The following is a 27,285-nucleotide window of genomic DNA, read 5'->3' as shown; positions in this document are numbered from 1 at the left end:
CACCAATTTAGGCAAAAGTTAGCACACCAGTATTTCCATCCTGCCCTGCCCTCCTCCTCCATCATTTGCCACACAGTGACAGAGCGGACGACGACCCACAAAAATCTCAGTGGCAGAGACCACCTGCGTATAAACCTCTGTGTCTCCGAGGGCTTTTGTACACAGTTGTCCACGGCTCTAGGGCTTTTGTCACGCTTCCCCATCTTCTGGAAGCTTATCGGAGTTTCTATATTTTAGGTAAGAACTATGATCATGTTCTGTGTATTGTGTTTTTCGTTTTTTTTTTTTTCGATGTTAATTTGGTGATTCAATTGGGTTTTTGGTGTTTTTGGGTTGGTTAGGTTTCAATGTATTGCCCTTCTGGATTTTTTTAGATTTTGGAATTCTAAGGTTTTTTGTTTTGGTTGTCTTGATTCCAGAAATCCTAGGATTGTTGGTATTTAGGTTATTGTTTGTTTAGGATGTGTTTTGTAATCATCTGTTCGTGTGTATCAGTAAAGGGTGTTCACTTTACTCAGGTTTTGAGAGATTGCAAGCGATTAAACAAAACCAAAGTTGTTCATTCAAAGTTGTTTGAATCAAACAAAACCAAATCTTGTTTCGGCATTAAAAAGTTCGAACAAAGTTTATGTGTGATAGCTGGTGGGAGTGGATCAAAGTCAAAGGGGTCATGGAATGTGCCATTGAAAAGTAAAAAAGAGAACAGGAAATTGTGATACGAGTGCTGTTACTTTCCTTGTAGTTCCGTTGCAATGTTTGCTTGTGGAGCAGATGAGTAGATTTTGGTCATAAATTGTAGTGATGCGATTCGGCATTTAACTGTAATGAATGAATGCCTTTATACTAACTTTTATGCTTTGCCTTGCATGTGTACAGACTATTGAGTGCAATGTTGTTAACTCAGAATAGTGACAAAGAGTTTGTATTTGTACAAAATCACGTGTTGAAGTTGGCTTAGGTTATGGAAAATCAAACACATTGTATATATGAAATTTTCGTTGGCTTAGGTTACTGGACATTCTACTTTTTCGTTGAAAATACATGTTGTGGTTTGGGAATTAACCAAGAATTGCTACCTATGTTTTTCCTACAATTATGCATTACCGTTAATTAGAGATGGGCATGCCTTATAACATTAATGGTTTTTCCTTTTTCTCATTTTTTTTTTTTCATTGTCGATTATCAATGTCATTATGTTATTAAGTAGTAGTTGATTGAATGCTCCATTTTCTCCACCCCAACCTATAATAAGGAGAAAGAGGGCTGTTTTATGATTTATACTCTTGCTCTTTTCTAGGTTCATTGCGGTCTGAGGAGAATGGGAAGTAATGGTAGTGAACATATTCTCATCGGTGAGCAGGTTGAAGGGTCTGAAGCCACTATTGAGATTAAAATAAAAACATTGGATTCACAAACCTATACTCTCAGGGTGGATAAACAGGTTGCTTCTTTAGTGATCTTTTATTATATCTCCTGCTTTTGGGCAACACTTACATCCTTGTGTACAATCTTTACCACTCTACCCCATGTGCATATAGTGTACCCATATAATATGTTCCCAATAGCTTGAGATAGTTTCCTCGAGTTAAAAGTGCTAATATGTGTGAAAACTCAAAATGTTAGAAAAGTTACTTGTGCATTTGACATAGTTTTTAGGGTGAAGTGCCGATTTAGTCCTTGAACTATCATCTTAGTGAAAATTAGGTCCCTTAATTATTTTTTAGGTAAAATAAGTCCCTAAATTCATTAAAAATTGCTAATTTCATTCCTGCTATTATATTCAAAGCTATTTTATCCAATTTTTCGTCAACTTAAGTCACTTGACACACTTTAGAGTGGAATACCATCATTTTCTCGCCTATAAGCCCTTAACATTTCATACAGGTTGCGAATCTAACTTCTAATTTACCCTCCAAAGTTAACTTACACTATTTCTTATGAAAAACTTCCAATTACCCTCCAAAGTTAACTCCATACATTTTTTCTTTATGAAAAACAATCAATCTACCCTTCAATGTGTATCACATGCAACTAACGTGACTTAAATTGACAGAAAATTGAATATAGTAGCTTCGAATATAACATTAGGGATGTAATTGGCAAATTTTTATAATTTAAGGATTGATTTCTCTGAAAAAATAGTTTAGGGACCTAATTTTCACTGAGATGATAATTCAGGGACTAAATTGACAGTTCATCCTGGTTTTTAAAATAATTATTGAAGCTTATTTGTGAAGGAATATTGCCCATGGAACATGCCGGTAGCATTTTTTTGTAAAAGTTTTCCAAACAGGTTTGAATTTACTAAGGGTGGTGCTATCCACACAACCCTTTTTACCTTTCACACACCCCTTTCAATTTCTGTTGTCAGATCGAATGAATTGAAGAGGATGAAAGGATAGAAATTAACATGGAGTGTGTGGAAGGTAAAAAGGAGTGTGTGGATAGCACTACCCAAGTACCCATACTAAATTGTGTTTTCTGAACTGCAGATGCCAGTTCCTGCTTTGAAAGAACAAGTTGCTTCTGTCACTGGTGTGCTATCAGAACAACAACGACTGATATGCCGAGGAAAAGTTCTAAAGGATGATCAGCTTCTCTCTGCCTATCGTATCCTATTCTTTTTGTTTTGTGGAAGAATTTTTGAGTTTTAAACCACCTCTACATTACTTAGGATTCTCTGTGGGTGTGTGTTTCCCAAAACGTAGGCTTCATAGGCTCAATTCCATTCACTCACCGGCTTTTCATGTACACATTTGATATTTCCTTAACACAGTTTAGATGTTGAAGATGGTCACACCTTACATTTGGTTGTGAGACAGCCTATTCCACTATCAGCTGAAGGGTTACCAGATCATCCAGGTTGATCTTAATACTATTAGTACTCTACAATTCTACGTGTTGTGTGTTAACATGTTTTAGATATGGACACATTGTTTGCAAACTAACTGATAGTTTGGATTCATGGGCTGTTTCGAAAAATTGGTAGTCCAACATTAATGGAAAACCTTATTTCTCTTCTAGATATTTGATTCAACTATTAACATCATTGACATTGTTTTCATACTACCACGTGTAGGAACTGATCCAGCTTCAAGTTCAAGCCGTCATGCTGGCCCTGGTGTTGTCATTGAAACTTTCAGCATGCCTGCTCAAGGGGATGGATTTGCACCTGAAATCAATCGGGTGTGTCTCTAACTAAATAATTTGTGTCTCTAACTAAATAATTTGTATTTCTACATGGTGTAAATAAATTTCATGGTAACTGAAAAAAAAAAAAAAATCATGGTAATGATTTCCTCCTTGTCTCTGTGTCTAAGCAGATAATCTCTGCTGTTCTCGGCTCTATAGGAATGCCAAATATTGCAGGTGGCAGTGAAGGGATCGAAGTCAGGGTAAATTTTAAATTGAAAATTTCTGAAGCTAATATCACTTAATGGATACTCTGTGTGTGTGCATATGTATATCATTTGTTATTATAAATTTATGTGTACTTTTATGCTTACATTTTTAATCTGTTATGGGGATGGTTGATATGCTGAAGGAACATGGGCCACAGAGGCCAGAAAGGACATCGAGTTTTGGTGGTATGTTTGATTTCTCCCAATTTCAATCTGAACAAACTGCCACAAGGGGTCCATCCGATAGATCAAATGGGACTTTTAGTCATTCAACATCATTTCCTTTGGGGGCCCTGCCACCTCTGGCAAGTTAAAAGTTTCCAATTTGTTTCATTAAGTTTTATTCTTCTTGCATAGTTTGATCTTTAACTTAATGAATCTCTTTGAAAGCAATAGTATAAATATTCTGCTTTATCGGTGATCTTTGCAGGTAATTCCTGGTTCTTTGACCACTTTAACCCAATATCTGAGTCATATGAGGCGTGAATTTGAGGCTATTGGTGAGTTTTCTATGTGCAAGAATTTTTATTAATATAAAGTTGTTACACAAATGGTGCTAGTTTGCTGAAATAGTTTAAGTGTCAACTCATTTAACAACAGACAGAGATGCGGGAAGCAATCAAGCAGCTGCTACTCATAGGACTGAAGAAAGCTCCAATTCCTCATCACGTTCAGGGATAAGGCAAGAGGGGCTCTCCACTCCTGCATCATTGGCAGAGATCATGCGTTCTACTCGACAGTTACTCGCTGAACAAGTTGGAGAATCCTTACTTGTGCGTTCTTATGTGTCATTGTAATTTTTCGCTATATTATTGCAAGTATATATATTTGTGTTCCAAGTTGACGACTTGTGGTTGGAAGCTTGATTTTTCATTAGTTGTCACAAATGAGCAGTTTTATTGTTTAAAGCAGAAGAATCTAGTTACTGCGATTCTATATTAGCTACTAGCTTTCAGCTGTTTGATTTATCATGTTAAACAAAAAGACATTGCGATTTTCATGTTACATCTTGGCAGCAATTTGCAAGTCAACTGGAGAATCAAGTGAATGTGACTGATTCTGCAGAACGGTTGAGCGCCCAAGCTAGTGCATCGAGAACTGGAGCTTTATTTCATAACCTAGGTGCCTTTTTACTTGAACTTGGTCGTACAACCATGACGTTGCAAATGGGTCAAGCACCGGTAGTGTTTCCTGGAATTGCACTTTCCTTGTCATGTCATTTTGTCCATTTAGATCTCAGCTGACTTCTAAACTTTTCTCTGGGTCATCTTATGCAGTCTGATGCGGTGGTTAGTGCTGGACCTGCAGTTTTCATATCCCCTACTGGCCCTAATCCGATTATGGTTCAGGTAATTTTCTAAACGTTTAATTAACACCTCGTTGAAAATAGTTTAATTTATACTGACTGAAACTGAATCATATTTGGCCAGCCTCTTCCTTTCCAATCTGGAACGAACTTTGGTGCCATCCCCATGGGAGCCGTGCAGCCTGGTTCTGGTCTTGTTAGTGGACTTGGTACTGGTTTTCATCCAAGGCGTATTGATATACAAATACGAAGAGGTGCCTTTTATTATTTATTCCCAGGCTATTTCCGTCCATGTTTGGTTTACATTTGTTTAATGCTTAAGTAGAAGTTAACTTTAAGAATGATTCATTGTATCCATAAGGTTCGTCGGCAACTGCACCCGATGCCACTCGAGATGAACAAGGGGAGACTCAGCAGCCTTCAGGGCAAAGAAACCCAGTAACAAGTTCTGGCAGTGAAAATCCTACTAATCAAGCCACTTCAAGGTTCTCAGGTGGTTCAGCTTTTGCTGGAGATCCAGCTGTAAGGATAATGCCAATCAGGACCATGGTTGCAGCAGTCCCTGCTTCCCTCAGTCGCCAACCATCAGATTCTTCTGGTATTTCGGGAGGGTTATACTATCCACTGCTTGGAAGGTTTCAACATGTAGCTTCTGGGAATGTGAATAGTGAACAAGGAACTCCAGCATCCAGAGATCGTCACCCTGCCAATCTCCATACTGATCCTCAGTCTTCTGAATCTGCAGCAGAACGGCAAAATGCTGCAGATCCTGCAAGAGATGGTAATATACTCTCTGGCTGTGCCAGGAGAGGACAATTTGTTTTCTAGCTCCATCAGTGAATATGGCGGTGCCAGAATTTTCTCAGATATTTTGTTCTTTATATTTTAGATACTGCATGCCTCTTAATTTGTTATACCATGTTATTTGTGAAGTAGCAAGAAAAAGGTTGGTTCAACAAAAATAACACATAGCTCGTCCAAGGTCTTACGCACAAGAATTGATTGAGGCAGTAGCTCATCGAAGGACTTGATTTGAGTTGTTCATCTCTTCTAATTAGTTAACCCCTGTGGTTAAGATGCTATAATTGGTTGAGTGTATTCATTGGTGGCTTTTTCCTGCAGGATCAGCTCCCAATGTAAGACGACCATCAATCGCACGAAGTGTCAGTATCAATATTTTATCAGCTGGCGGAACCCCAAACAGCCAAGAATCTGAGAGACAGGTCCCAGGTAGTATATTACAGTTTATAAGGACCCTCTTTCCGAGTGGTGAAATTCATGTAGAAGACGGCAGTGCCGAGGGAGCGACTGCAGGTTCTGTACCAGATCAGCCAAGGCCATCTAGTGGTGGTGTGGCTGCACCGGAAGCAGAACCAAGGGCCACGGATGAAGGAATATTTTTGTCTAATTTGCTTCATGAAATCATGCCATTCATATCTCAAGCCACAGGGGGAGAGCCAGGAAATTCTTCTGAGCACAGAATGGCCCAAGATTCTCCCACCAGGGTACGTATTCTACACCAGTTATCATTTTCATGGCATTTTACGCCAACATTCAGTGCCCTTTTTCTCGTGAATGGCCAAACAAAGCATACCTGCACATTAAGTTGTGGAAAATCTTGATGTTAGGCTGAAACAAAATGTTAATGATAAATTTAAAAAGTGATAATGCATGAACATAAAGACGATTATGTGTTTTGCAGGCTGAGACCTCCGATGTTGGGTCATCCCGTCAGCGGAGTGATTCTGAAGAATCTGAACCAAATCTTCCTACTTCAAAACGCCAAAAGGTGACAACGATGCAGATGAAAATCTAAATCGGTTTTATTTTCATTCTTGTACTCCTATGTTCTTTGATTTTTGTGATGTTTACAAGTAGTATGGCTTTTCTTCGATGCAGAAGGAGTAGTCATGATCGGATGGTTCAAGCAACGGTACTCATTGTCGTGAAAAAGTTATCGAGTTTTTTAGCACAATCGTTAAGTATGCCATTTTTTTTTTTTCAACACAGATTGCTTCTTGTTTTTCACTCCATGCGAGATGGTGTAAAATTTCGTTCGATTTGTGGAGATACTATTGAGACATTTTTTAGCGGATATAATATCATAGTGTTACATAACTTAAATATCAGGAAACTGAATTTCGTCTTTGCATCTAGTTTTCCATAGATTATTTGATCCTTAGAAGGCGGATATATACTTTGGTTAGGAATTCTCCCGCAAGTAGTGAATTACCGTAGTGAATATTCCTCTTCAAACAGTACGTCTCAAGTTCAAACCTTTGCCTTCATGTAACTTATAGAGTAGTAATATGCCGGTAATTGAAAAAACCTAGATAAAACCGAAACGAAAACGAAGGCTCGCAGAGTAGGAGTCGGCCCAAAATATATCGGCCCAAAACACCCGGCCTAAACGTACCCAAATCGCGCCTTTATATGAGTTATGTTCATACAGCACGCGGGCGGCGCGCAAACGAGAGGGCTAGGGTTTTGTGGAACGTTGAATCGCCTCCTCTGCTATCACCTGGACTCCTCTCCAGCTTTCAATCATGGCGGAACAGGTCGGTTCTTTTCTTCTATCCCTGCTAGTTGTTATTGTATCCAAAATGGCGCCGTTTCGATGTTTATAGCAGTCGTTTTATTTGATTTTTTTGACATTTTTGGTTGCAGACTGAGAAGGCGTTTCTGAAGCAGCCCAAAGTGTTCATCAGGTAACTGGTTTGGTTAATCAAATAAATTTCATTTTTTTTGTTGGGATTAAGATTTGGTTGTTCTAAATTTGTTTTGCTTAATTATGCATTCACATTTGGGTCCTATTTTATAATTTTTATTTATTTATGTTTTGCTGTAATCGAATTTATTAATCAGCTCTAAGAAATCTGGGAAGGGGAAGAGACCCGGAAAGGGCGGTAACCGGTTCTGGAAGAGCGTTGGGCTCGGTTTCAAGACCCCCAGGGATGCCATTGAAGGTCCCTCTCTATCTTTACTTATGTGTCGTTTATGTATAGTAGCTTAAGTTATGCCATGAAATGAATTCGAAGCGTTTTGGTATATGATTGTTTAGTTGTAATTTTGTAGGCTGATTGATTAAAAAGTGGTATTTGAGTATGTTGCATTATCATTCTTATAGTGATTTGCATTGTTAAAGTCTTTATGGTATGTCACTGTGTCGTTCATTAGCGTATGCTACTACCTTTCAGTTAGAAGTTAGAAGAATTAAGCAGATTAGAGACTATATGCGGGAGTGTTATTACGTGAAACAACTTTGAGTTTTGAATCAATCACTTGAAATGCTTATTTTTTGGGATTTCCAAAGTTGGGGTCATAGTTTCACTCCAAATTGAGCTTTAGTAGTTTTCCTGTTTATTTTTTGTGTCAGCATTGAGCAATTGGAGTGTTGTATTTTGCTGATACGGTTGCGACATCTCAATTTTTTTCTTACAGGGACTTACATTGATAAGAAATGCCCGTTCACTGGAAATGTTTCAATCAGGGGCCGTATCTTAGCTGGAACTTGCCATAGTGCTAAGATGAATAAAACAATCATTGTTCGAAGAAATTATCTACATTATATCAAAAAGTATCAAAGGTATGATGTTTGCATTCTTTTTTTCTTTTCCTTCAGTATCTGTTGTCATTTTGGAAAATAAAAAAGTACCATCCTCTATGCCGTCGTTCTGAAATTTTGTTTTCTTGTCGCTTGCTTAAGATATGAGAAACGACATTCCAACATACCCGCCCACGTATCTCCATGCTTCCGTGTGAAGGAAGGAGATCACGTTACCATCGGCCAGTGCAGGTGATTTACCTTAGAAGCTCCTTTTTAGTTTCATTTTATGAATATAGTCTGGCCGCTTGTGCTCATTGTCGATTTTCTTTTTGTACTTCACCAATGTTCAGGCCATTGTCCAAGACTAAGAGGTTCAACGTCTTGAAGGTGACACCTGCCGGATCTTCCGGCACTGGCAAGAAGGCTTTTGCTGGAATTTGAATTTTTTTTTTTTTTTTTTTTTTAGGAACTTGGCGTTGCGTTATAGGCCGGCGCTGTAGGCATTTTGGGTTTTGCTCAAGATGATTATGTTAGAGAAGTGAGATGGATATTTTTATTTATTTTTTGTGTTAGTAAACATCAGGGAAGTCAAGACTCTGAATGATTGTTTTTCCTCTTATGCTCATTGTTGGTAAGGAAATACATTATCAAAGATTAAAAACAAACGTTGAGTGCACATGGGAAAATGAGTGTTTGAAATTTCTATCCATCACATATCTACGTATTTTAAGTTTCCCGTATGGAATCGTGAAGTGGAGAATATTATGCCGCGTCAGGCTCCTACCGACCGCGGATTAGTCTCCCTCCCTTGTGTTGGAAGTTAAGTAAGCAGAGGACTAGGAAGATTCCTTCTGTGTTTAATAAGCTAATTACCCACTATTAACAATTAAATATTCCAGCAAAGAGGAAGAAATGGCTCCTCCTTTCTCCTTTTCCTTACTTTCAATTTTTTGTCCCACATAAAAGGAGAAAGCCTGAAAGTGCTTTTGAACCACGTCCACGTGAATTGGGTAAAAGTTGAGTAAATGTCAAAAAATATGGTGTTGGTGGACAAGTTGTAGGGTAGTGGATGGTATTGAAGCAAGCAACCCTTCGTAGGGGCAAAAGAAAAAGCATGAAAGACTTCTAAGCTGACACTGTTGCATTATCTTAAGTCAATTATTTACTGTTTATGTGAAAAGGTTAAAACACATCATCTTGTAAGAACTTGTAAATATCCCAATTGCATAGTTCTCAATGCAAGTAAATTTCTAACTATCCTTCTATTGTTTTAAATATAAATGATATTACTTTTTTCTTTCTATCTACTCTCGTGACGAGGAACATAGAGAAAACCTATATATCTCGATTACATTCAAGAATCCAATGTCCTTGTCTTGCATTATCATTTTCTCAATGAATGTGTCCTTTAGTTTCACTTTCAAACTTTTTTGGGGGCAATTATTGCCAAATTAAATTAGACAAACTTCCTCATGTGACTTGTCTTTCAACTTATGAGGCTTTGGACGAATCTTAAGGATTTGAAGGTCGTGGGGATAGTAGAATTCCACCCATCAAATTCCGAGGCTTGATGAACAAGCAAAGAAAAAATTAGTGAAAGAATAAAATAATTTTGGATTAAGTATTATGTGTTAACTTAATCAAACCGACTAATCTTGTCTTATGTGTTACGGAAAGTCATGCAATGAAACAAAACCCAGCATATGTAGTTGCTTGTATCTTGGAAGATTATCCCAAATCCCATCCTTGTAGATTTTTTCTTCTATTTTTGGCCAAACATTCTTCTATTTTTGACCTCTTTTTTAGTTTAGTCTCTCCGTACTAAGTTTAGTAGTGTTTTTTATATTTGTAAGTGACCGGTCTTAGTTATGATTTTCGTAAATAACAAGTTCAGTTAATGAATCCCACAACAATGCATGATATAACATAATTCTTTGTGAAATTTTTTATATTTATTGAGTGCATTTTCGCTCATCTTTTAAAATGAAGGTGATGCTTATTTTTCATTGATTGTCGTTAGATTAGTTTAAATTTCAAAATTTGTACCTTAAGTCTATTAAACCAAACTAATCTAACGGTAATCAACAATGAATGAGTGAGAAAAGTTTCAGTCATATTTACTTTTTTTCTAAAATGAATTTGGTCATTGCACTCAAAATAGTATATTCCCACATATGCCCAACGCATCTGATAATATCTTGTAAAAAAGGGACGATTAAGACTGATAATTTGGCTAATGGTGGTAAAGACCAAATTATTAAGTAGTTAGTGGTTAAGGCATTTTTAAATGGAACTTTTTTTTTTTTTGTTTAGTTGTGGCATTCATTTAATCATTTTAGTCAAATGGCAATTTAGATATAACTAAAAACAAAATAAAGGCAGCTTTTATATCTTTTCGAGGACACTTCTTTCATATGACATCAAATTTTCTAAATTTCTGTGATCTTATAAAATAAAGATACTTATTCAACAAAAATATTAAAAAATATTAATGCTTGACGTACAAACTTTAACAGTTAAATGTGCACGGAAGAATTAAAAAAAATTAATTTAACAAGCGCATATGAGCTAATTAAAAATAACTTATACTATTTAACAATGTATAGTAAAACGAGCAAAACGTGTATTATTATTGTAAATATTAATTTTAAAGGATAATAATTCCGTTTAACTCCAAATGTTAATAGATTTTGGAGGTCATTTGTGAATATTTTATGTTTGGAATTCAAATCTTCCTCCGCCGACAATTCGACATAGTTTAAATGAATTTCGTATATATCCGATTATTTGTCAAAGAAAATAAACATAAAACATTTGAATATTGAAAGTGGGAAAAAAATAATAATAATAATATCATAAGAACCCAATCAAACTAGTTTCCAACCACGCTTTCCCACAGAAGTCTGAATTCCTCTCTCTCTCTCTCTCTCTCTCTCTCTCTCAGAGACTACAACAACTACTACTACCATAACCAGAGGCCCCAATTTCCCACTCACTCACGTTCTCTCAGAATCTTCTTACCGGAGTCATCCAAAAATCCTATATTTTTCTTCCCTCTCTGTTTCTTACTACTTTCCGATTCTCTCAGCAACTCCGCAGCACCGCCATTAACGTTTTCATCAGAAGGAGCAAGAAGCATGTGCCTGATAGACGCAGAACAGCTCGGTCAAGAAATGGGCAACATGGAGAATAACAATAACATCGATTCCAACGACAATGACATCGAGCAGTGGTCTCTGCAAGTCGACCGGACGGAGGAGAATTTGGACCGGGAAACTCCTGCTGTGGTGAGCTCAAGTACCCAGAATATGCTCAATTCGTTTCAAGTAAGAATTTTGGTCCTTTGACTGCTTAAATATATTGGGTTTCTCTCAATTTTGAAACTTTTTAGGACCCAAATTGAGTCCAGTCTTTCGAAAACCCTGTTGAATTCATTTCAAAGTTAAACTTCTGGGCCTTTTACTGCTTCGCTTTGTTGGGTTTGTCTCAGTTCTGAAGCGTTTTAGGACCTTATGGTTAAACTTGAATTCTGGGTATTTGTTTTCTTATGGGATTGATGATTGGAAATAACTTTTACCCTTGATTATTTACTTTAGCTTTTAGTTAATTTTTATATCCCTGTACTGCTCAAATCATTTTTCTGTAGTAATTAGTTTGTACAGCTGCATCCTACAGGAAAGTTTTCTGCTTGAACCCTTGAACCATCCTATTCTCTTCAGCTGTGATGGAAGTTTTTTTTCCATATTAAAACCAACCCTATTTGGTAAATTTCACTTCTGAGTTTCGCTTTCATTGATCGTGAGGCGATTCGTGTACAAAAGTTACGTATGATTATGATTAAAGCTATTCCTTTCAAAGATTTCTTGGATTGTGGAATAGGTAGGGAATTGATGCTTGTTATGTATTGACTTTGGTTTAGTAGCTTTTCATATGAATCATATTCCAACCTTTCGGTGGAATCCGTTGGCGTTGATGTTTAGGTGCCATGTAAACTTTTGTGCATTAATTTTGTGGTTGGAAAACATTTTTTCGTTGAAACTGTGCATATGATGCTTGGATGAAACTTTTCCTTACTTTCTTGAATATGAATTTCGAAACTTTGTATCCTTGATCTTTCTACTTGCATTCCTTCACACGATGATTCGAGTTCCTTCATGTTGGCTGCCTTTTAGCTTGAAAGCATAGGTGAGGATACAGTGGTTGCAGACAGAAAGCAGAGCCTGTTCAACTTTGTTCCTGCCCTTAGGTCAGGAGAGTGGTCTGATATTGGGGGTCGAACCCATATGGAGGATACTCATTTATGCATTGGTGACTTAGCTAAGAAGTTTGGTTATAATCCACTCAGCGAGGAAGCTATCTCTTTCTATGGTGTAAGTTTTTCTCGCCCTCTTCTGTTTACGACAATTCAAACCATCCCAATGAAAGCTCGTAACGGTTCAGACTTCTGTTTTTTCACCAATCTTAATGATGTAAATGGAAATTTGAATAAACAGGTGTTTGATGGTCACGGAGGAAAGGATGCAGCACACTTTGTTCGTGACAATTTACCAAGAGTCATTGTTGAGGATGCTGACTTTCCTTTAGAACTTGAAAAGGTGATAACAAGGTCATTTATGGAGACAGATGCTGCGTTTGCAAAGAAGTGTTCTCATGAGGCTTCCCTTGCTTCTGGCACAACTGCACTCACTGCAATGATATTTGGGAGGTGAGGAACTCGTTCTTGTGGTGTAGGTTGGTTGTTATTTATAATCACGGTGTTGAATTACAAGTAGTGTGTTGAATGATCTTTCACTACGAGTCTTGGCCATCAATAAAAATAGTACCCATGCCCTATACCACCCTGCTCGAGTTCCAGTATTACAACTATACACTTTTGCCCTCTTCTCATGCCCCGTTCTTGTGACCTCTTAGTTTTTTATTTATTAGAACTTTTGTGTGGCAATTAGCCTGTTTCACCGTGAAATTATTATTTTTAACAGGTCCTTGCTTGTAGCAAATGCCGGAGATTGCCGGGCTGTATTATCACGATGTGGAGTGGCTATAGAAATGTCAAAGGATCATAGGCCCTGTTGCACAAAAGAAAGAATGCGTATTGAGTCATTGGGTGGATATATTGATGATGGTTATCTAAATGGTCAGTTAGGTGTAACCCGTGCATTAGGTAATTGGCATCTTGAAGGAATGAAGGACGCGGGTGAAAGGGGCGGACCCTTGAGCGCTATACCAGAACTTAAACTGACGACACTGGGCAAAGACGATGAGTTTTTGATCATTGGCACTGATGGGATATGGGATGTGTTCACCAGCCAAAATGCTGTTGATTTCGCTCGAAGGAGACTGCAAGAGCACAATGATGTGAAGTTGTGCTGCAAGCAAATAGTAGAGGAGGCAATAAAGCGGGGAGCAACGGACAATTTGACGCTTGTTATGGTGAGTTTCCACTTGGAGCCACCCCCACATGTGGCGGTAGAGAGACCTAGATTCAGACGAAGCATTTCTGCCGAGGGACTTCAGAATCTCAAATTCTTCTTAGATGGATAGAATTACTCTTTTATCTGTCAATAATTCCCTGATGGGCAACCGGTCAGCAATAATACAGCCAATGGACCAGAGTTTGCCTTGTGTATATACATTCATCCAGAAACGGACTGCCAATTCGCTCCCCTTCTATGTCCGGTGCACCAATCTGTTCCAGAGATGAAGGATGCAGAAGATGTTCGTATTACCAAGTTTTGGAATAAATACTTGTACCGTATTGGCGGACAGAAGAGTTAGAAAGCTTCGCGTTGTATATCTGAGGTAATCAGGCTGGTCGGATATACGGAGAGATTGTCCGTTGTACCTTAGATGATTAAGGCATGTGTGCGTAATTCTTGTTCTGCAAAATTTGTAATCCTTATTATTGGTATACGAATGAAAGTACGTAATTATGTACTTTAAAAGAAAAGAGAAACTATGTTCGTAACTTTCTTCAAACCTTGCACGCATACCTTTCATCTTGCGTTCGCTTTCTTACGAGTCCTGCTTGCATTTTTGCTTGGACGACCAGACTTTTCCGTAGCAGCCTCTGAAAACAACTCAGTCATGGAGTCAAAAAACTCAACCATGGAGCTGAAAACTTTAGAAAGCCGCATCTGAAATCCGTTCACTGCGATATTACGCGTCTTTTGCGTACCAGTATGAAGTTTCTTCTTCTCGGATCCGTATCTGTTTCTTTCGGTCTGTTTCTTGCACAAAATCCTCCTCCCGAGTCTTCTGGCAAGCTTATCGACCTCCCTCTTTTGTTGGCGCTCCTTGCGTTGTTGATCCCTCAGGGCCCGTCACTGCTTGATATGGCAGCTTATCTAGGCCAGCTGAACATGTCGACAGATTGCAAGCGAGGCAGATTGCTTCTGAGCCATATCTCTAACATCCTGAAACATGCAAAGCAGAATCATACGACCGCCCGGAAGTAGTCTTCGACATCTTTCAATGCTTCCAACAGGTCTCTTTACATTCTAACAGTTACTCTCAATCTCCACCCTTTTCATTAACTTATCTTTACTGTCATCACAGGGAGATTCCGATTTCTCTCACCTCGCCATCCAAGCAATCGGAACCTCCCTGTGGTGACGGCACTGTTTGATCCCTATATCGCCCTAACAAACCTCCTCTTGTTCCTCATCTGTCTCATCAGCACAATCTAAATTTTTCCGCAGCTGAAATCCTCCATCTACATTCAAAGAGCATGTCGAAATTTCGAAATAATGGCTTTCTTCACTGATTTCACCAAGCTGGCCGAACCCATGTCTCGACTTATGAGGGTAGAATTGTGTTTTTGGTGCACTCGGGTAGGTTGTTAGATTTAGGGCTGGAAAAAAATCCCAAAAATCCCAAACCAAACCGAAAAAATCCCAATCCCAAACCAAAAAAATCCCAAACCAAAATTCCCGAAATTTTCGGTACTTCATCCCGAACCAAACCGAAATTTTCGGTATGGGATTCGGTATTGCATCTCCATTTTTTCGGTATTCCCATACCGAATCGAAATAAATATTATATATATATATATTATTTTTTAATTATAAGAGAATTATTTCAACCGTTCATTGTTTTAGATTTAATCTGTGCCGTTCATTTGTTTTTAGGTTAGATCCCCTTCCCCCATTTCAGTTTTCACTTCCGTTTCCATACTTCCATCAAGAGCGCAGCCGCTGTGCCACTGCCAGTGCTGTGCCACCAGCCTTCCTTCACCAGAATCACCACCCAGCTTGCCTTCCTTCGAATCGTCTCTGACTCTCCAGCGGCTCAGCCTTCCTTCACAAATCAACACCCAGCCACCGCCACGCCAAAGCATCAAGGACAGAACTCTCCAGCCTTCCTTCACGATTCCTCCGACACTTGCGAGTTGCGATCTCTCTCTCTCGGGCAATTTTCCCTCACAGACAGAACTCTCAATCTAGCACTGAGTCCGAGTCTCACTCTTCATCCAAGATCTCTCACAAAATATTACATGTTGCCTTAGTTGTCCATATCTGGTTTAAATCATTTGATTTGTGAACTGTGAATGGGATTTTCAATCTTAATGTCTCATTTTTGGACATTTTCAATTAATTGGATAATTCCGTTCATCAAAGAAAATTGATAAGCAGAAGGTAGAATGACATAATGCACTCTGTTGCTGTCCTGCAGGTGAAAGTCCTTTTCCTCATCCTTATGGATCTTTGCCGGCGAACAGCAAGCCTGGCACATTCATTGCCAGTTTCTCAGGTGGGAAGCAGCAACATTCAGGTTCGGCTGCATTATATCGATGGCAATTATACTGTACTTCCGGAGGTTGTTGAAGCATCCCTTGGCCCTCATATGCAGGTATAGTTGTATTTCCTAAAATACCACTCATGATGATGGGAGTTGCACGGATTCTGCTCTTGTTAATAATGCTGCTAAACTCAATGCCTGCAACTTTATTCTGTCAGAGGATTAACTTTCTTGTTTACTGGTTGTTTAAAATTCTGTACAGTAATTTTAGCTAATTTTTTTAGTGTCAATTACAATCTAAAATCTCACAGTTACAATCTTTTTAACTGATTGGCTATACAGAATATGCCCCGGCCTAGAGGTGCAGATGCTGCTGGTCTATTACTCCGAGAGTTAGAACTCCACCCTCCAGCCGAAGAGTGGCATAGGCGCAATATGTATGGTGGGCCTTGGTCTGATTCAGATGATATGGATCCTCAAGATGATACCCCCAAGCTATGTAATTCTTCAGACCCACCTGATTCCGGATCTTTGGAAAGTTGTGATGTTTATTATGGAGCCCATGGCCTGTGGCCAAGGAAGCGCAGGATGTCTGAAAGAGATGCAGCTTTTGGCCTAAACACTTCAGTGGGTCTGGGGGCATATCTTGGTATAATGGGATCACGGAGAGATGTTGTTACTGCCGTATGGAAGACTGGTCTAGAAGGGGTTTGGTACAAGGTTTGATATGAAAAGTCCATGCTTTTTGTTTCCCCATCTTAATAGTGTGATTCTTTGAATCTTATTTTCTACTCGTGTGCATGCAGTGCATAAGATGTTTGCGGCAGACTTCAGCTTTTGCTTCCTCAGGTGCTACTACTCCAGCGAATCAAACTGGGCGGGAGACTTGGTGGATCAGCCGCTGGGCTTATTGCTGTCCTATGTGTGGCGGAACATGGGTTCGAGTTGTATAGATGACTGAACTGACTGTACTATTTATTAGGTGAGTTCCTAATCCTTTTACACATGCATAAACCGTTGCTGATCATTGACACAGTGGTATTGCTGATAGTTGACGACTGAGTCATATGCTGTGCATATTGGTTAAACTTTTTGTCTTGTTTTCAAAAATGCTTCGGAAAGCTCTCCATATCTCTGCATCTGCTGCCGAGTTTTCATTCTTATAGGGTTTCTATTTTGCAGGTTGTAAATTCTTGCCCTGATCACCTTGATGGATCCATTTGACCTGTAGTGAGAACATAACTTATGACACGCATGTACACTGCCGCTGGGGAACGTTGTTGAGACGGTAGCCTCGGCAAAATCCTATCGTGAATTTTCGTTCCTACGGGACTGAAAGGCTCGTTTGATTTATTAGGTTGCTAGTTTTGTAGTTTTAACAGTAGAGTACTAATAACATGAACTTTGCCGTTCTTCCGGGCGTGGGGGGTGTCAAGTCAGGTGGGTTGGTAGGGTTTCTGTATTGTCTGTTGTAAATTTTTTGAAGCAGATCAACATATTACTCTCTCTTTTCCTAGTCATAATTAATAAAGCATCATATTTCAAGTCATTACAAAATCTAACCATATGAATAATTGGGATTCCCGATTTGTCCCGAAATCCCGAAATTATTTTGGGATTCCCGAAAATTGGGATTCCCGAAAATTTGGTTTGGGATTGGGATTGAATTTGGGATTCCCAAAAATTTCGGTTTGGGAATCGGGACAATGGTTTCGGTATGGGATCCCATACCGAACCACCCCTAGTTAGATTGAAGTGTACATTAATTTGTTCACGATGTTCGATGGATTGAGTGAGGGCGAAAAGACATTAACCTCAGGGGTGGAGTTCAGTCATTATTGAGTCCGACTCGTCGGAATCAATTTCTTGCCTCAGGAATACGCTAACTATGGGCAGTTGGAAAGCTTTCCTCGCTCTGGTGAAGAGCAAAAGGAAGGGGGAATCTTTTCAAGACTGTTGCTGGTCGTGGATCCCAAGATCAGCCAATAAGGTGGCTGACTACCTAGTGTCGTGGCGTTGCAGGGAAATGTGCGATTTCATCTGGGTTAATTGACCTCCATCTTCCCTTGTTCATGTCCTATGTAACGACGGGCTTCCCTGCCCTCCCTAGGTCCTCTTTCGGTAGTATGAGGGGTGACATTTTTTAACATTAGATGCGGCGTCAAGGATTCATGGACCCCTTACATTACTCGGTGTTTTTTTGCTTTAATTTGGCTGTTGGCCTCCATGTAGGCTTTCTATGTATCATTTTGACATCTTTGCCCTGGTAATGAAGTATCCAGTTCATCAAAAAAAAAAAAAAAACAAAAACAAAAAGAAAAAAAAAAGATATTTACCTTTTCAGTGGCTCAAGAACTGTCGACGTGACAAATCTAGACCAAATTGAAGAATTTACAATCAATAAGTTGTGTTCTGAATAATGAATGTAGTACAAAAGAATGAGATACAAAAAAATACGTACACGGAAATGGATGTGCCTAAAATTTACTTTTGTGGTAATGACAGGAAAATAGAAAATCTCAATCATTGACTGCCTTCTATGCCGCTATACAAATACCATTTCCCTCATTCAATTTCCCTTTAATCTCGGTTCTCGCAATCCGAATCAAAAACAAAGTTGCACAGAAAATAGCAAGAATTAGCATAATAAACACGTTGTTCCACCCCGTCGTGGAGATATACCCGGCCAAAAGCGGGCCAAGAGCTGCCCCAACCGAGCCTGTTCCGTCTATGATTGCCGTCACAGTAGCTAATGCTCTGGAATTTCCTATGATCGTGGTTTGCGTACCAAGATCAGCTGCAACCGCTGTTGTGATGAGTGAATACGGGCCATTCACCAGCAATCCAGAAAGAAACATCAAAAGAATGTTGGTGACCATCGATAGGCTGCCATAAAGCCGGTAGAGAACAAGGGCTGGAATGGAAAGTAACAAAAACACGATTGAGGTTACAGCTTGAGCTTCTATCATATCAGCTATTAATCCTGCTAAAATTCCGCCAAGGACACCTCCAATATCGAATATGGCTGAAAGGTTCCCGGCAGTTTTGTGTGACAAATGCACGCCGGCAACAGCTGCAAGGTGAAACAAAACTCAAAATGAAAACAAGATGAACGAAGGTGGTCGCTTAAAACAAAAGCATGAAACCCTACAATAATCCCAAGACGATCCCAAGAATTCAATTGCAAAATCATGTATACAAATCTAACTGGAGGAAGTACCTGTGTGCCTTATGTAAAAGGGCAACCAGTACAGAAAAGTGTAAGACACAAGCTTCAAAAAGAAGAGGCAGAAAGCAAATGGCGCCACACCCGGTAACCTCCATGCCTCCAGAAACCCAATTGCAGCCAAAGAACCTGTGTCTGCATCTGCATCTGCATACTCTGTTCCAAGAAGCCCTGCTTCCTCTGATTCTACTTTCCCCTCCAAATTCTCCACGCCATTAACTTCCACATTCATCTGAATCTCCTTCACTGGAGACTCAAACCCCAAGTCTTCTGGACACACGGGAAGAAACAGAAACACCACAATCCCAGCCAAAATCACCAAAACCCCGGGCACCACAAAGGACCAACCCCATCCGAATTCCAAAACCCCTGATGCCACAACCGACCCAATGATGTTTCCAACCGAGGTATGTGAGCTCCACACCCCCATGATCAACCCCCTCTTCCCTTTCTCAAACCAGTTTCCCACAATAGCCACCACACAAGGCCACCCAATCGACTGAACCAATCCACAAAGAACTTGAACCGCCATAAAGTACCCCAATACATGAACATCAAACCAATATCCTAACCCGAAAAATATTGTTAAAATGCCACTACACGTCATCCCAAATACAAGAAACAGCCTCAAATCAATCCGATCACCGACATGTCCTGCAAAGTACATTCCAATCGAATACGCGGAAAGAAACGCAAGATCAAGCTCTCCTAGCCGGTGAGTGCCCCGGGGACCATCAAAGGGAGCCCACCCCGTGTCGACGGAGCTTGAATTGGCCTGAAATGCCGGCCCAAGCACGCTCTTGACAATGCTTGGGGGCTTTCTGGAGGCATGGAAGGAAGCATAAGCGAGGAAGGTGATGATTAGGACTGAAATTTGATGGAAAGCTAGGGTTTTGTGTGGAGGTTTGAGATTTGGAAAAAAATTGAGAGCTGGAGCTAGGGTTAGGGTTTTGGATTGCATTTTTGTATTTGATCCCAATATACTGCAATTCTCATACACAAATTCTATACAGAAATGCTCAGATTATACAGTGAATGTAAGTACAGAGAAAAAATGGTGGGTCCATAAAGATTGAATCTTTAATTGCACAGAGAATTTACTGACTGCAAAGGATTGAGAAATGTACAAAACCCTAACTTTTACCTGATTTTTCCGATCAAATTCTGATTGTTGCAGAGGGGAAAAGGGGGACGAAGCTAGGGTTAGGGTTCTTGGATTTGCCTTTGTATGATCCGATATCGATCGAAAATGTATGAAAATATCTGTATAGCAATGCATGAAAAGAAAATTAATATGGATTTCAGATTTGTAGTGACATTTGGAGGAGGAAGGCTTGAAATTCAACGGTTGGGGCTTTCCTGGTAATGTCATTTCTCAGAAGACTTTACCTAATTAATTATTAATTTGGAAATAAAAAACAAAATATATGGAAAAGAAACAAAGAAAATTATGTCTCGCCTTTCCACCTCTAAGATCAATTAAAATTTCTTATAAGAAAACGAAGACGGAAAATCATGGAAAGGGAAGAACCTGAAGACGAGGGTCAAATCTAGTTTGGTACTGAAATGATTCTAAAAAAAACTGGAAGTTATTTTTGTGTTTGGTAAACATTCAGCTTTAGTTTTTCTTTACAGTTTTGGATGAAAAAAAGCTAAAAACAAGAAACTGCAAAACCCAACTTTGAAAAATCAGATTTTTTTTATATCTGTTTTACATAAAAGTTTACCAAACACTATAATAGTGTTTTTTTTTTTTTTTTTTCAAAAGCACTTTTACAAAAAAAACTTACCAAGCACTCTGCTGCTTTATTTCACAGCTGCTTATTCTTACAGTACAGCAGAAACAATTTTTTTTCAAAGCACATCAATACCAAACTAACCCTCAGTACTCCAAGCTAATCACACGCTGTAATACATAAATGTTTAAACACGTAATAACGCATAATTAGCTTAAAATGCCAGTGTAAACAAGTTTCTCCCGTAAAGAAAAAGGGGATAACACATGTATCAATCGGAGAGAACAATAATTTAGAAATTCTCACATCACAGTATCTATGCATTGATGATCGGCATCGATTTTTCTATGAAGTTTGAAGGATTTGACGAATATCGGGTACAACGGTCACAAGAGTATTGGACGTCCAAAAGTTACAACAGCTAGATTTACTCTTGCATTCAAAATTGTAACTCGTAAGCTCAACACTACAAATACTTCTACTGATTTTCATCGTACTAAAATCACGTACAGTCTCGCTCCTCAACTCTGGCAATGTGGACACCGTATTGTGAAGCCGCTACTACGATCATATCATTTGGAGATGAAGATCAGCTGCCTGCTGAGCCAGCTCCACCATCATAGCCTCGTCGAAGAATTTGTTGATGCTCACATCCTCGCTCATTCCCTGGAAAATTGAACAAAAGAAAACTCAGCCATATAACGAGGCAGCAGTGCATAGTTTGGGAAAATTATGTTTTCTAGAGGTACCAAAAGTGGAAGAGAAAGATAGGACTGAATGTTTTACCTTTCTACGTCTTGTCTTGACCATAAACTCACGGGCCAGATGCTGAATCGGGGCAGGTTCAAGGGGTCGCAGAACGATGCTTTTATCAAGTGGATCCCCAGGAACTATAGCCCAGTGATCGAACACTGAGAGGCAGAAAGCCTGTCCTTGGGTATGGTACCTCAAGTCAGTTTCAAAGCCAAAAGATTCAATCACTGGTAAGAACGCCTGAAATTCCATGGATGAGAATAATAAATGAAATCAATATTATGACCGAACATTCTTCACTCTCATGATAAAGTCCAAGGCCAGTATAATGCAATTGAAACTCTACAAAAATAAAGTTGATCCAACAAACCTTGACGATATAAGCAGGGGTCCCAGGTTGAGGAACATCAGCTGTAACATGTCCACGCCTGCGAGATAGAACAGTGTAGATTGCAGAAATACAGTCTATGGGTGTTTGTATCTGAAACAACAGCATCAGAAATTAATCAGAAAATCATTGAAGTGAGGGGATTCATACATTAAGCAATCTAAATTGCAGAGGACTTGAATACAACCCTTTTTGAAAATCACTCATTATGATGTAAGTGAAGGAGCAAGGATTTACCTCCACATAATATACTGGCTCCATAAGCCGTGGTGTTGCCATCAGGAAAGATGAATAGGCCACACGTCGAGATGTGGGAATGATCTGGCCAGATCCACGATGTAATGGCTCTTGGGCAATCCTTGCATCCACAATTTTGAACTTTACATTTCTGATTGGTTCATCACAAAGGGGTCCTTCTCGAGCACCCCACTGAAACCTGTGCCATAACACATAGTGAGCAATAAATTGAAACAACAATATAGGGGAAAAGAACAAGAATTCTAGTAAAATACCCTTGAACAATCGAATCCTTCACAGCATTTAGCAAGCTTTTGTCAACTTCAGTGGAAAGTGTGTCATCTAATAGAATGTTAGGTCCCTGCAAATATACCCTTTTGTCAAACAAAATCATACCAGGCCTGGAACGTATAAGTAGAATTTGAAGAAACAAAGAGGGCGGGAGAGATCAATAAAAGAAAGTTATGTCACAAGGTGATTTGCTACCCGCCTGTTGGGGGCGGGGCTATTTAAAGCTATGTTTATACTATAACCATTAAGATTAAAACAGAACCAAGGACCGCAAAAGAACTTCGTAAACAAAATAACGTGTTGCCTATAACAGGTGCATTACCTGCTTATCAGGGCCAAATGCCCATATGGACCGTGCAGCAAGAACATCCCACTCATATCTAGTCTGGAAAAAATTGCCTATATCCTTCCGAGACCAATCAATGCTTACAACACCATTCTCAATGTCCTCAGCAAGTCCTCTCTCCAATGGCTCTGCAATCTACAAAAGGGCAAAGGTTTTTAGGAGATTATAATTTAAAAACTGAATCACATAAAATTTCTGAAAATCGGGTTGCTTCTTACCATAGTTATTTTATTCTTCTTATTGGGTGTTTCAGCAAAACATTTCATTGATGAAGACTCTACCACTGTTTCACAGAACGAAACAACGGGATCCGCAACCTACAAAAAAACACATATCCATCAAGAAAATAAAATAAATTTTTTAAATCCTAGGGGTGGAAAATTTTCTTTAAAAGAAAAAAAGTGAAGAGAGGATGAGAACTGGGAGCAAACAATTACCTTGACTTCTACTTCCGAATAAAGCTCTCTTAGGTCCTTCATTATTGAATCCAAGTAGAGTTCTCCTGTCCCTAATATCGTGTGCTCCCCCGACTCCTCAACTTTAGTGATTGCAAGAGGATAACTCTTGCTTATCTTTCTCAGTCCCTCCACCATCTTTGGCAGCTCACTTGGATTTAGTGGCTCGGTTGCTGTTTTCACAACTGGCAGAGTATTGAACTGAAGAGGACGGAAGATGTACACATCCTCGTCATAATATTCATTACAGATGGTGGCAGTTTTCATAATAGAAGCATCCACACCTTCAATAAGAACCCAAGAACCAGGAGGAGCCTCGGCTATTGGTATCCTGTCTCGAGCTTGATAAAGCCATAACTTTGTCACCTCTTTGACTGTCATGTCCTCCTCATCCTCTGGTGAATAACCTTCTCCCAATACCCGTACAGTCTGCCCTGTCTGAATCTTGCCACTATAAACCCTACCAAATGCATCAAACACACTACAGTCGGACTTGGGATACAATTTTGTCACATTGACCATCAAAGGACCATCAGGATCACAATCTTTCATGGCCTTGTAAATCGAAGAGTCTTTTGGTCCAGTATATATATGGTCTACTTTCCTAGTTGCGGCACCTTTAGGGGAAGGAATATGTTGAACCAGCATATCAGTAAAGCCTGAGGCATATCCAAAGACTGAGCTACAAGCCAACCTCAGCAGAGGTCTAACATTCAACTTGTAAGCTGCATTGCTGAGCGTGACACCAAATTCGGCAAGAGTTCCCTCCACACTCTTTTTATGTTCTCCAATGACCTGGCTATATATTTTATACAGGGGTTCAAGCACAAACTGGACAAATGACCTTTCTCCTCCACTGGCAGGGGGTTTTCTCCTGAAACTCCTGTCATCCGGATGATAGTACATATCTCCCCAGAGACGAGAAGCAAACTTATCTACCTCCGTATTATCAGCCCCATGGAGTTTAAGATATAGCTTTGCAAACGATTGCAACGTGAATGACCATCCTGCAGTAGCACTTGCAAAGCAAACATTTCCTGCAACAGGGTCAATAGTTTGTACATTGCCAGCAGTTGACGAGGCCGCAGTTATGTGGGTATTAATGACGTCCAAAGTATGCCTTATCTTGAAGTATGCATCTCTTGGGGGCAATTTGAGTTCTGTTATCAATCTGTCAACCTTTGACATGAAAATTCATGTTGGTAAGTATAACAATATAGTTAATGGGATCATAACATCACAATATGGAAAGAAAAAAAATTGAGAAATAAAGAAGCCCCTGAAATAAGAGAAAATCTTACCTTGTTGATTACAACCACAATTGGTAGTCGCTCTTGGATTGCATGGCGTATAGCCCTCTCGGTATTTACCTGTTAATCAAAATCATATAATCTTCTAAGCAAGCGGCATATCATACCATTAGACATTCTTCTACAGATGAAGCAATGATGTATGACAGCTATATCATGTTGATAAAGATCCTAAATTAATAAAAACAGAAAACTGGAGTATAATAAAGGGCACTATATCATGTTGCATTTTTATTATTCAATGAAACGAAAGATGAGTTGCTTACCATCATTCCTTCTGCAGCGTCCACAATCAAGACAGCACCGTCAGCAAGCCTGAGAGCTGCAGTCATTTCATCAGAGAAATTGACATGACCAGGCGTATCCATGATGTTGCACAAATACGATTTAGACCTGCTATCCTCGAGTACTAGGGACATAGGAACGGCTTTAATGGATATCCTCCTCTCTTGCTCATCAATCCTTGTATCAGTGTACCTCATGTGCTTCTCGCTATTTGAATCAAAAGTGGACATATGGTGAGTCTGCTCTACCAACATATCCATGAACACCGTCTTCCCATGCTGCAAATGCCCAACAAGTGCAACGTTCCGAACCAGAGACGGGTTCGACATGAGTCCCAAAAGGAACTGATTTGACACGTAGGTGGAAGAATCCTTGACACCAACCTCAAACTTGACATTCCTAACAGGCTTAATAATGGGTTGTTCCAGAGGCTGTGCATCTTCATCCATAACCAATGTCTCAACATCTTCACCGTAGACCTCTTCAGCGGTTGGATAATACTTTTTGTCCTCAGCAAGGACAACCTGGTTATCCATGTCGACATCATTGGCGGCAGTCAGCCACCCATTGGGACCAGCAGCTGCATCATCACCGTCCGATGCAGCCCCATCCTCTTGCCTATCGGGTAGCTCCTCATCCTCATCCTCATCCTCTCTATCACTCTCTTGATCAGACTCAATTTCTGGGCCTATGTAGTTCCCGAACTCATCGTACAGACTGTCATCCATTCCCAAATCTGCTATTTCAAAAAAAATCTATTAGTTCACTAAACACTAATTAATCCACTTAAATCAAATGGATTTCGACTAAATTCGGTACAGGGACAAATTGGTCGTCTTAATTGTCTCCAAGTAACACAAAAATCAAATTTTCATTCAAATTTGGGAAATCTGGCAACAGGGTTTACACATTAAATGCAACTTAACACTAATTAATCCACTGAAATTAAATGGGTTTCAACCAAAATCCGAAGAGAAACAAATTGTTGGTGGTCTCAATTTTCTCTAAGATACAGAATAATCAAATTTGTTTCCAAATTTCGGAAATCTTGCAACAGGGTTTGAATATAATTACACAAAAATACATACATTCGTTAGTGAAATATGCGAAGCAGAGAAAGGACCGTTACCTGAAAAGCTTCTAGGGCAGAGCCGACAGTCGAAAGCACTGTTCGAAGAGAGAGAGTCGAGAGGGGGGTTTATGGAAGGGGCTTCTAGGTGGTGTGTGAATATGCGTAGGCGTAGGGGTTTCTGAGTCGCAAGCAAGTACTGTTCGGACTTCTTCGTTTCCTTTCTTCACTACTGAGCCATGTAGAATGTAGCGGTGCTTTTGTTTTAGTAGGCGTTGCGGTCCCTTAACTGGACTGGGCCCTTTTTTTGGAGACTAATCTGATTTGGGCCTTCTTGTCTTGGAGTTTATGTTTAATTTGAGCTTTTATCGGCCTTAGGGTTTGGGTTTAAGAAAAAATTTGGTTAAACAAGAAAAAATGGCAAAAGTACTCTCAATTCTTGTTAAAAAATTGAATGTATTTTTATAATTTTGATCTTTATTTAGTAGGTATTTCAAACGGAATAATCAAAATGATTGACGATAGACAAACTCAGAAAGCACTTCTGTCGATTTTAAATCTCAAAGATTCAAGTGAGAAATCATGCTAATCAAAGTGACCATTTAGCTAAAAAGCCTTGACTGAAAAACATTACCATTCTTAGTACTAATCTCACTTCAAAGATTATCTAAATGAAAAACAAATACTCGAACACAAATTAATCTAAGAGAAAAGTATTTTATATCCAAACATCAATTTTGCTTGTTTGTATGTAATACATTGACAAATTTATTCTACTTCCTGACATACGGCAAGCAAGAAGATATGTTTGAATAAAACAAAAAATAAAAGGCACCATTTCAACAACATGATGACGAACAGAAAGATGTTCATTCACAAAAAAGCAAGACCTAAGATGTCCAATAAAATTCTTTGTGAACATCGAGCACATGAGCAATGCCAACTTTCTGATAATTGTGTATACATACATATATATATATATATATACATACATACATATATATATACATACATACATATATATATACATACATACATATATATATATATATATATAACTTTTCTAGCATCTCTATCTTTTGAACAATTAGTGGTTGAACACTACAACATATGTACAAAATCTAACCTTCGTAGTATTTGTATCATTTGAACAGTGCCAATCTCTTGGTAAGTATAAAATTATACAAGCCCTTTAAGG

The 27,285-nt window shown here is 39.1% G+C and overlaps 6 protein-coding genes across 6 annotated transcripts; 4 read left to right on the top strand and 2 right to left on the bottom strand.

The window, feature by feature from the left end:
• The first annotated feature begins 26 nt into the window (after window positions 1-26).
• On the top strand, window positions 27-6,825 carry LOC137738359 (ubiquitin-like domain-containing protein CIP73). The gene is made up of 16 exons (XM_068477998.1): window positions 27-237; window positions 1,298-1,441; window positions 2,493-2,610; window positions 2,782-2,862; window positions 3,080-3,186; window positions 3,324-3,395; window positions 3,545-3,706; window positions 3,832-3,901; window positions 4,002-4,174; window positions 4,418-4,582; window positions 4,679-4,750; window positions 4,832-4,961; window positions 5,069-5,488; window positions 5,830-6,212; window positions 6,410-6,496; window positions 6,607-6,825. Exons 2-16 carry the CDS (start codon window positions 1,319-1,321, stop codon window positions 6,613-6,615), a joined length of 2,172 nt encoding a protein of 723 aa, XP_068334099.1. The 5' UTR covers window positions 27-237; window positions 1,298-1,318; the 3' UTR covers window positions 6,616-6,825.
• Window positions 6,826-7,083: 258 nt separating this feature from the next.
• On the top strand, window positions 7,084-8,789 carry LOC137738369 (small ribosomal subunit protein uS17-like). The gene is made up of 6 exons (XM_068478008.1): window positions 7,084-7,265; window positions 7,375-7,415; window positions 7,573-7,673; window positions 8,149-8,293; window positions 8,414-8,503; window positions 8,605-8,789. Exons 1-6 carry the CDS (start codon window positions 7,254-7,256, stop codon window positions 8,693-8,695), a joined length of 480 nt encoding a protein of 159 aa, XP_068334109.1. The 5' UTR covers window positions 7,084-7,253; the 3' UTR covers window positions 8,696-8,789.
• A 2,367-nt stretch (window positions 8,790-11,156) lies between these two features.
• On the top strand, window positions 11,157-14,200 carry LOC137714760 (probable protein phosphatase 2C 27). Its single transcript, XM_068453895.1, has 4 exons — window positions 11,157-11,580; window positions 12,427-12,624; window positions 12,748-12,959; window positions 13,234-14,200. Exons 1-4 carry the CDS (start codon window positions 11,392-11,394, stop codon window positions 13,793-13,795), a joined length of 1,161 nt encoding a protein of 386 aa, XP_068309996.1. The 5' UTR covers window positions 11,157-11,391; the 3' UTR covers window positions 13,796-14,200.
• A 1,686-nt stretch (window positions 14,201-15,886) lies between these two features.
• On the top strand, window positions 15,887-17,531 carry LOC137719823 (mediator of RNA polymerase II transcription subunit 16-like). The gene is made up of 4 exons (XM_068458835.1): window positions 15,887-16,102; window positions 16,334-16,711; window positions 16,798-16,973; window positions 17,174-17,531. The coding sequence occupies exons 1-3, from the start codon at window positions 15,902-15,904 to the stop codon at window positions 16,942-16,944; spliced, it is 726 nt and encodes a 241-aa protein (XP_068314936.1). The 5' UTR covers window positions 15,887-15,901; the 3' UTR covers window positions 16,945-16,973; window positions 17,174-17,531.
• Window positions 17,532-18,401: 870 nt separating this feature from the next.
• LOC137710446 (putative glycerol-3-phosphate transporter 5) lies at window positions 18,402-20,771 on the bottom strand. The gene is made up of 2 exons (XM_068449472.1): window positions 19,212-20,771; window positions 18,402-19,064 (listed from the first exon to the last, which is right to left on the bottom strand). The coding sequence occupies exons 1-2, from the start codon at window positions 20,176-20,178 to the stop codon at window positions 18,529-18,531; spliced, it is 1,503 nt and encodes a 500-aa protein (XP_068305573.1). The 5' UTR covers window positions 20,179-20,771; the 3' UTR covers window positions 18,402-18,528.
• Window positions 20,772-21,181: 410 nt separating this feature from the next.
• On the bottom strand, window positions 21,182-26,309 carry LOC137742589 (110 kDa U5 small nuclear ribonucleoprotein component CLO). Its single transcript, XM_068482502.1, has 11 exons — window positions 26,148-26,309; window positions 25,000-25,754; window positions 24,725-24,793; window positions 23,406-24,602; window positions 23,187-23,285; window positions 22,945-23,103; window positions 22,607-22,692; window positions 22,332-22,530; window positions 22,077-22,187; window positions 21,740-21,946; window positions 21,182-21,619 (listed from the first exon to the last, which is right to left on the bottom strand). The coding sequence occupies exons 2-11, from the start codon at window positions 25,744-25,746 to the stop codon at window positions 21,521-21,523; spliced, it is 2,973 nt and encodes a 990-aa protein (XP_068338603.1). The 5' UTR covers window positions 25,747-25,754; window positions 26,148-26,309; the 3' UTR covers window positions 21,182-21,520.
• Window positions 26,310-27,285: the final 976 nt, after the last annotated feature.

Source organism: Pyrus communis, chromosome 1, assembly GCF_963583255.1.
Source record: "Pyrus communis chromosome 1, drPyrComm1.1, whole genome shotgun sequence".
NCBI lineage: Eukaryota > Viridiplantae > Streptophyta > Magnoliopsida > Rosales > Rosaceae > Pyrus > Pyrus communis.
Note: the sequence above shows the minus strand (reverse complement) of the source record. Positions and strands in the feature narration are given on the sequence as shown.